This window comes from Rhinatrema bivittatum, chromosome 16, assembly GCF_901001135.1.
Source record: "Rhinatrema bivittatum chromosome 16, aRhiBiv1.1, whole genome shotgun sequence".
Classification (NCBI taxonomy): domain Eukaryota; kingdom Metazoa; phylum Chordata; class Amphibia; order Gymnophiona; family Rhinatrematidae; genus Rhinatrema; species Rhinatrema bivittatum.
Window position 1 is genome coordinate 2,469,754 of NC_042630.1, and position 9,035 is coordinate 2,478,788.

The following is a 9,035-nucleotide window of genomic DNA, read 5'->3' on the forward strand; positions in this document are numbered from 1 at the left end:
TTCTCATTGTTGATCTTTATTTTGACTTCTTATTTCAGAAAGATGTACTTCACTTCATTGGTACTATTGCCTATAAATGATTAAATAAATACATTGCTATGAGAAAAACAGGTCCCTCTGTTTTTAAATGATAAAATTAGAAGAAATCAAATCAATAAACTATAATTGGAAAAAAAAAAAACCCTGCCTGTGACACTGGTCTCTGTTGAGGCCCTGCACAGTCCCATGGTGGCACACATCAGACAGTGTCACTGCACCCTACAACACTGTGTGATATGCAGTGTGACTGACACTGCATTGAGGTCACCATCTCACCAATTCAACCTAAACAGGCTCATGTAGGCCTGCTTTTTAACAATCAGAACTACAAGTGATATTCAAAGGTGATAATTCAGAGGAACTAAAACAAATCTCAGTGAACCTGGAAGATGTACTAGGGCAAATTGACACACTAAAGAGTAGCAAATCAACTGGACCGGATGGTATATATATCCCAGAGTGCTGAAAGAACTGAGAAATGAAATTGCATACTGCTATTGGAAATTTATAAACTATCACTAACATCATCTATGGTGCCTGAAGACTGGAGGGTTACCAATGTACCGCCAAGTTTTAGAAAGGGATCCAGGGGTGATCCAGGAAATTAGACCAATGAGTCTGACATCTGTGCCAGGCAAAATGGTAGAAACTGTCATAAAGAACAAAATTGCTGAACATAAAGATAAGCATAGTTTAATGGGACAAAGCCAACATGGATTTAGCCAAGGGAAGTTTTGCCTCGCCCATCTGCTATATTTTTTGAGGGTGTAAATAAACATGTGGATAAAGGTGAGCCAGTTGTTATAGTGTATCTGGATTTCCAGAAAGCATTTGACAAAAGTAACTCATGAGAGATTTCTCAGGAAATTAGAAAGTAATGGGATAGGGGGCAGTGTCCTATTGTGGATTGCCAATTGGTTAAAAGATAGAAAACAGAGTAGGGCTAAATTATAAATTTTCCCAATGGAGAAAGGTGAATAGTGGAGACCCCAGGGATCTGTTCTAGGACCGATGCTTTTTAATATATTTATATATGTCCTGGAAATGGGAACAAGTGAGGTGATCAAATTTGCCGATGACACAAAATTATTCAAAGTTGTCAAATCACAAGAGGATTGTGAGAAATTGCAAGAGGAACTTGCAAAACTGGGAGACTGGGCATGCAAAATGGCAAATGAAATTTAATGTGGACAAGTGCAAAGTGATGCACTTAGGGAAGAGAAACACAAATCATAGCTACAAAATGCAAGGTTCCACATTAGGAGTCATCACTCAGGAAAAGGATCTAGGTGTCTTTGCTTTCTTGGCTGCTGCACACTGAGCAGAAGATTTCAACATATTTTCAACAAACAGAATGCTGGGGATTATTAGGACATGTCATTTTTGCTACACCAGACTAATACAGTTAGCCTTCTGAAGATTTTTCTTTATTATCTGATTTTATTTATTACATAAGATATGCCATACTGGGTCAGACCAAGGGTCCATCAAGCCTAGCACCCTGTTTCCAACAGTGGCCAATCCAAGTCACAAGTACCTGGCATGTACCCAAGTATTCTCTGTTCTACCCTTTTAATATTTTAGCAAACCTTTCCTAAAGACCTGGAACTGTGAAGTACTGAGTCAGAGTGTGCATGTGAGTATTTGTGTGGGGAATTAGCTCCTGGGTTCAAGCTGCCAGGTATAATTCCGGTAATTGTGTGTGTTTACATTGGGTGAGCCCTCAAGGCAGTCCTGTATGTGTGCAGGTGATAAGCCCCTCAGATAACTCCCAGAGACCACAGTGAGATTAACCTCCTGGTTCAAGCCACTGGGCAGAATGCCAGAGTGCACAGTTTGAACCCAGAACACAAATAAACATGAATTGGTTTTCTCTTAGTTTTAAATGTACAATTTAATAATTTCATTGCATGTCCCCTAGTCTTTCTACTGTTTGAATAAATATTTTTTTTACTCAACACACAATTATGCTCAGAAATTTATTGCCAGAAGATGTGGTGAAAGCTGCATTTAAAAAAGGTTTGGAAAAGTTCCTGGAAGAAAAGGAAATACATCATTATTAAGGTAGAGTTGCAGAAATCCACATTTTATTCTTGCGATAAGCAGCTTTATCTACCCCTTGGGATCCTGCCAGGCACTTGTAACCTGGCTTGGCCACTGTTGGAAACAGGATACTAGGCTTGATAGCCTCTTGGTCTGACCCAGTATGGCAAGCTTTATGTTCTTATGGGACAGAAGGAGTGTGTGTGTGTAGATAACACTGTGGCTGGATTGTACTTGTCTTCTGAGGGGACAGCGTGTGTATGTATTGCACAGTTGGATTTTCAGGGATGACGGAGGCTGTCCCCCTGTGCATTGAGAATATCATAAAGCTCTGTATCGCAGCATTGTGGAACCTCATCTTGAGTACTGTGTGCAGTTATGATCACATCTCAGGAAAGATAAAGCAGAATTAGAAAAGGTATAGAGAAGGGCAACCAAGATGATAAAGGGGATGGAACAATTCTCCTATAAAGAAAGGCTACAGGGGTTAGGACTCTTCAGCCTGGAGAAGTATGATGTTACTGGGTAATACATTTAAAACTAATAAGAGAAAATAATTTTGTATTCAACAAATAAAAAGCTCTGGGATTCACTGCCAGAAGATTTGGTGAAAGCTTTTAGTGTAGCTGCGTTTAAAAAAAAAAAGTTTATACAAGTTCCTGGAGGAAAAGTCCATTAACCATTATTAAGGTAGAGTTGCAGAAATCCTCTTCTTATCCCTGGGATATGTAGCTTGGGGTCTCTCTACCCCTTGGGCTCCTGCCCGGTTCTTGTGACCTGGCTGGGCCACTCCAGGAAGCAGGATACTGGAGCCTTGGCAAGTCTCGCTCTGGTAGGACCAAGGGATACAAGCAGCGCTGGCTAAGTCTCTTCGACTGACTGGGGAGGGGGGAGAGAGAACCCTTATTGCCTGCTGCTGGCTCATCTCCTCCATGGCTTCCTCTGGGCCGGGCCAAGCCTATGAGGAGCACCGCTGGGAGGCTTCTTGTTTGAATACCCAGCCCATGGTCTCCCACTTCCGGCCGGTTATAGACTAGTCGTGATGACATCACTTCCGCCTTTCGCATGCTCCTCAGAGGAACTGGACGCAGGCTCGGTGCGCACGCGCGTGAGCCTCGTGACAGCGAAGGCGCGTGACAGTGCCGGGAAGTGAAACTGGCGGGGGGCGTGGCCGGAAAGTCCTAGCAACCCATCCGGTAGGGGCGGGACAGAGTCCGGGCGCACGGATTGGACGGGAGCGGCGGAGGGGGCGGACGCTGATTGGATGCCGGCGTCCGTTTCCGCTTTCGTTTCTTGTTTCCGGGATATGGAGCGGCGGCGAGGAGAGGGGCTGGAGCTGCGGTGAAGCAAGGACGGAGCGGGTAATGCCTGCCGAGGCCCAGGAGGACTATAGGTCCCAGCGTGCACTTCGCGGCCTTGCTCACCTGCACTCCATTATAGAGCTCTAGCCCCCGATATACCGCCCCGCCCACGCTTCCTCCTCGCTGTCGCTACCCGACGGCTGCCCTGTGGTGCAGGCCTGCGAGCAGCCGGTGAGTGCGTGTCCTTGGCCTCCCTGTGAGCGTTAGCCGGGGTGCACGCCCCGTGATCGCGGCCGCTCGGGGCACCGCCTGTCCCGCCCTGTCACCGCTCAGTGGTGCTGCATTCCTCTGTGCCCGGGGTATTGCTCTGATGGGCAGAGGGCGCTCCCCACCGGTCCTGGCCCTGTGACTCCTGGGCTGGATGCCAGTAGGAGAGGGACCTGGGCGTGTGCTCCCCTCTTAATGGCACCGCTCATGCTGGCTGTCCCATGACTTCATTTGTATGAAGTATGCATGAGGGGATTACTGGTGGCTCGAGGGCAGGCAGATGTTTGGGATGGGTGCTTGAATGCAGACATTTTCCCGTGGGATATGATAGAGGTCTTTAAGATCATGAGAGGTCTAGAACGGGTAGATGTGACTCGGTTATTTACACTTTCAGATAATAGAAGGATTAGGGGGCACTCCATGAAGTTAGCATGGGGCACATTTAAGACTAATCGGAGAAAGTTCTTTTTCACTCAATGCACAATAAAGCTCTGGAATTTGTTGCCAGAGGATGTGGTTAGTGCAGTTAGTGTAGCTGGGTTCAAAAAAGGTTTGGATAAGTTCTTGGAGGAGAAGTCCATTAACTGCTATTAATCAAGTTTGCTTAGGGAATAGCCACTGCTATTAATTGCATCAGTAGCATGGGATCTTCTTAGTGTTTGGGTAATTGCCAGGTTCTTGTGGCCTGGATTGGCCTCTGTTGGAAACAGGATGCTGGGCTTGATGGACCCGTGGTCTGACCCAGCATGGCACTTTCTTATGTCTTGTTCCCTTGTTCCTGTAGGATGTCCCCGTGCGGTGGTTGCGTCTGTGCCCTGGCCGCACTGTTGACCTGCTTGGTGCTGGTCAGCAGTGCTGCAGGAGATCCGGTGGCAGCAACCTGTGATCTTGTAGGGAACAGTGACAAGGAGTCGGCAGCAGAGAAGGCAGTGATCCAGAAACTGGCGCCTCTGACCCCACTGGTGTAAGATAATCCTTTTACTCTGTCAGAGCAGGGGAACACAGCTCCTCCTACGCACAGTCTCAGATGTTACCTCTAGTACCTGAATGTAATCAACTTTGATGTACACTTTGAAATGCCAAAAAGTGGAATATAAAAATCTAAACAAATAAATATTGCGAAGGCCAGGAGCTCCAGCCAGGGGTGTTGGGAGGATGTAGAACCTTTACTGTCATACTTTCTCCTGTATATCTGAGTGACAGTAGAAATGCCCCAATATCTGTAGGGACTGTTATGGTACTCGGCATAGCAGTGTTCCCCAGTTCTATTTAAATGTATAATGGGAGGACTGACTGTTCAGGAAGAGCATTCACTGTAAGCCTTAAATGTTGCTCAAGGGATGGCTTGAAATTTAAAGCTGCTGAAGGGAGATAATTTTCTGTGTTCATAGCCACTGGCTGAATTGTCCTGGTGCCCTCTCTGTAGGCTCAACACAACAGTGAGAGCTGGGAATGACACCTACATTTATAGCTTCCGGGTGTGCGGCACTATCGGCAAAGAAGCAAGTGCGGGCCTGGTGCAGTTCAACAACCTCACAAAGATGCCGGTGGTGGTGGGACGCATCACAGAGACTCACGTCTTCAGCGGCTGTAAGCATGGGAAGGGAGGGAATGCTGTGGGCAGCAGCAACCTCGCTTTGTTACTGGGGGTGTTCCCTGCAGACCATTGTGAGCAGCAGGGACTGGGAAGATGCCCTTGAGGGCTGCTGGGATAATATGGCGGTGCTGCCGGGGTTTGTGGTTTTGCTGGACTGGTAATGCTTGCTTAGCTGTTGGTTCATCCTAGTAGCATGACTGGATAGCCAGGACCCATCCTGCAGTGTCTAATAATCCCTATTATTATTATTTTTTTTTTTAAGACTGGATGGGTGTGGGCTGCTGGGAAGTGTAGCAGCTTTAGGTACACCAATCAGAGTGCAGTATGGATCTCTCTGCCTCGCCCTGCTGATTGTAATATATCCCCCACCTCCTCTGGTAGAGCGAGAGGCACAGGCGATCCTCCTACATATACCCAGGAATATTCCAGCTGTCCTGTGATGCTCACCTCCTTTCTCTCTGCTTTGAATTTTTTTGTCAGCGGACTGGATCTTGTTAACATATCGAGGGGGCGATGTTTATAGTAGCCACTGCAGCAAGGAGCCTCGTAAAGCTATGGTGATGATTTCCTGTGACCGCAACACATTGGCGGTGAGTTTGGCCTAGGGGGGAGAGGAACCATGGGCTGCCATGGACCTCATAACACAGTAACATGAAATAGATGTCCAGCCCTGTTGCACAATCCCTGCCATTGCAATCCATGCCCTCCTGCACAGTCCCTACAGTCTCATGGCAGGATGTGTGACAGGGACACTCAGTCCTCCTGCACAGTCCCTGCTGTCTCATGGCAGGATGTGTTACAGGGACACTCAGTCCCCCTGCACAGTCCCTGCTCTCTCATGGCAGGATGTGTTACAGGGACACTCAGCCCTCCTGCACAGTCCCTGCTGTCTCACGGCAGGAAGTGTTACAGGGACACTCAGCCCTCCTGCACAGTCCCTGCTGTCTCATGGCAGGATGTGTTACAGGGACACTCAGTCCCCCTGCACAGTCCCTGCTCTCTCATGGCAGGATGTGTTACAGGGACACTCAGTCCTCCTGCACAGTCCCTGCTGTCTCATGGCAGGATGTGTTACAGGGACACTCAGTCCCCCTGCACAGTCCCTGCTCTCTCATGGCAGGATGTGTTACAGGGACACTCAGTCCCCCTGCACAGTCCCTGCTCTCTCATGGCAGGATGTGTTACAGGGACACTCAGTCCCCCTGCACAGTCCCTGCTCTCTCATGGCAGGATGTGTTACGGGGACACTCAGCCCTCCTGCACAGTCCCTGCTCTCTCGTGGCAGGATGTGTTTTGGTTGGGGAATGTCTTTGTGTGGGTGGGTAAGGAGGGAGGAAGAGAAGTTTGTGTTTTAGGACTTTATGCAGGTTCTTGAAACTTTCACAGGATGGGTTCACTCTTATGAACGAGGAAAACACCAAAGAAACTGACTGTTTCTACCTCTTTGAGATGAACAGCAAACTGGCCTGTGCCCCTGAAGACTCTCGCCTCAGTGTGGGCTCTGTCCTGCTGATAGTGTGAGTATCTCCTGGAGAGGAGGGGGCTGTGTGTCTCTCTGCTCGGGGGAGGGGGAGGTTTCGGGATCATGGTCTTGCCGTCTCTGCTCAGTATGTGAGCATTGTCTGCCTGTGCTCTCTCCTTGGCATGTTACATGCTGCTTGTATATCTGCCTCTATCCTGTTTGCTGTGTATCTCCTGCCTGTGGCCTCTCTTCAGTGTGTGTCTCTCTATAATCCTTCCCTCTGCCTGCTGTCCCTGCTGAGCTCAGTAAATCTCCTGCCCTGCAGTCCCTTCCATAGGTAGAGAGTAAGGAGTGTATAATCCTTCCCTCTGCTCACATGTATTTATTTAGATGTTTTATATACTGTCGTTCCAAATGAAGATCACAGCGGTTTACAGAACTTACGTTCATGCTATAGTTCAAGACAATGCCTATATATCTAGATCTGGGACATGTTGGCTCAGCTCTAGGGCATTAGGCTGGAAGTACGGAGGATCTGTTTCAGCAATATCCCCCTCCTGTCTTCTCTTGGTCTCAGGGTTGCCTGCTTCCTTGCTGTGTATCTCATCGGTGGCTTCCTGTACCAGCGGCTCGTAGTCGGGGCCAAGGGGATGGATCAGTTTCCTAACTACAACTTTTGGCAAGACTTGGGGAGCCTAGCAGCTGTAAGTGCGATCCCTCCTCCTCCCAGCGTGGGAGCTTCCACTTCTCTTGTCCTGGCCGGGAAGGGGGGGTTAGGAGCGAGCACCATGTTTCTAGCAGACCCCTTGCTGGTAGTACTCTGAATCCAGTTCGTGCGTGAGAGCTTATGTGACCTGTTACAAGTGCTCTGACATTTTCCTTCCCACCTCAGGATGGCTGTGACTTCATGTGCCGGGCCAAGCCTCGGAATACGCCAGCGTCCTACCGCGGCGTGGGTGACGAACAGCTGGGAGAGGAGCCTGAAGAGAGAGATGACCACCTGCTGCCAATGTGACCATCCTGACTTATATCCACTGTGACCCCATCTAAACATCTCCCTTGCCCCACATCTACTGTGATGTCCCATTGTGACCCCCCCCCCCCCCCGTGTGACTGTTTCTCTCTCTCCCTGGAGCAGTGGGAGAAGACTCCATTTGTCCCCTGTCTGCCTAGGTTTGGATTCCCGGAGCAGTGGGCACATCCGCCCCGCGGCTGGGTCACCTCCTCCCAGGAATGCTGCCTGCAGGTGGCTGGCGGGGCTCCTGCTTGGGATTCTTTGCTTTGTGCTGCTCCCATGCTTTGTCGTCTATGATTACAGGGAGCCCTCTGTGCTGTAACCATGTGGCTGCAGGCGCTCGAGCCTCCAGGAGGCAGCAGCTACTCGCAGTTCCTTCTTTATCAGGACTATGGGGAACCTTGGAGCCGGAAGTGACAGAATGTGGTACTTACCCAGATACTAATAAGCGGGGGAGCTGTTTTTTTAAGATGAGTCCTCCCATGGAATAATTCTGCTCCCCGGGGGCAGGGCTGAGCCAGAATGCCTTGCTGTGGGGCAGGAGCTGTGTTCATGCTTGGAAAGGTTTCCCATCGTCATGCGCGGTTTCCTTGCTCAGAAGACCAGGATGAGGCTGGCTCTTGGGCCCTGGGGATGCCACGGCTCATGAAGTAACGTCATGGGACGGGGCCTGCAGCCAAAACTGAATGAACATTATCCCTCTTGGTCAGACTTAGAATTTTAATTTACGTTGGTGTTTATTTCTTTTGAAATTCTTTATGAATTCCTTCAAAGGTTAGATGAGGCAAAGAGTAAAGCAAGAGATAAAAAAAAAAAAAAGTGGTGGCAGCAGTGGGATGTGGGGGTTTTAAGGTTACCTCCTAGCAACCCTAAGTAAATTTGGGGATCTTGCTGCCACTGCACCCATTAAATTAATGGCAGAAGTGGGATTCAGGGGTGCGATGCCAGATCCCTGCTCTGCAGTAACCTGGGAAGGCTTGGATAGAGCTGGCCTGCAGCCGATGTGTGTGCAGGGGCAGGAAGCCCGTGGGCTGCTGTCAGCATTGTAAGCCCTGGACATCTGCCCCCCCCCCCCCCCCCCCCCCCCCCCCCTGTAAACAGATGCCCTTCTGGTGGTGGGGATTTATACAAGCAGGACTTGAACTCGCGTGCACTGCTACTCCTTCATTTTATTGTGATTGCGTCTTTGTTCTGCCAAGCAGATTAATGAAGAATTTACTAGTCCAAAATGCTTAATTTTATTTATACAGTACAGAATGGGTCAGCTTTAAAAATTAAATCTGCCCTGTGGTGTCAGGGTCATGGCTGGCA

At 49.0% G+C, this 9,035-nt stretch overlaps 1 protein-coding gene across 2 annotated transcripts; it reads left to right on the forward strand.

Moving 5' to 3' along the window:
- Window positions 1-3,297: 3,297 nt before the first annotated feature.
- M6PR (mannose-6-phosphate receptor, cation dependent) lies at window positions 3,298-9,035 on the forward strand. 2 transcript variants are annotated; one of them, XM_029580509.1, is made up of 7 exons: window positions 3,298-3,443; window positions 4,435-4,614; window positions 5,077-5,240; window positions 5,728-5,837; window positions 6,634-6,764; window positions 7,287-7,413; window positions 7,602-9,035. In XM_029580509.1, the coding sequence occupies exons 2-7, from the start codon at window positions 4,436-4,438 to the stop codon at window positions 7,722-7,724; spliced, it is 834 nt and encodes a 277-aa protein (XP_029436369.1). In that variant the 5' UTR covers window positions 3,298-3,443; window position 4,435; the 3' UTR covers window positions 7,725-9,035. The 2 variants fall into 2 exon arrangements, with proteins under 2 accessions (XP_029436369.1, XP_029436368.1); XM_029580508.1 differs by having other exon boundaries at window positions 3,367-3,614.

Bases quoted from the DNA above. Each gene is read 5' to 3' on its own strand.
- M6PR (XM_029580509.1), top strand. From the start codon at position 4,436: ATGTCCCCGTGCGGTGGTTGCGTCTGTGCCCTGGCCGCACTGTTGACC. The intron at 4,615-5,076 runs GTAAGATAATCC...CCCTCTCTGTAG, and splicing joins GCGCCTCTGACCCCACTGGT to GCTCAACACAACAGTGAGAG. The intron at 5,241-5,727 runs GTAAGCATGGGA...TTTTTTTGTCAG, and splicing joins GACTCACGTCTTCAGCGGCT to CGGACTGGATCTTGTTAACA.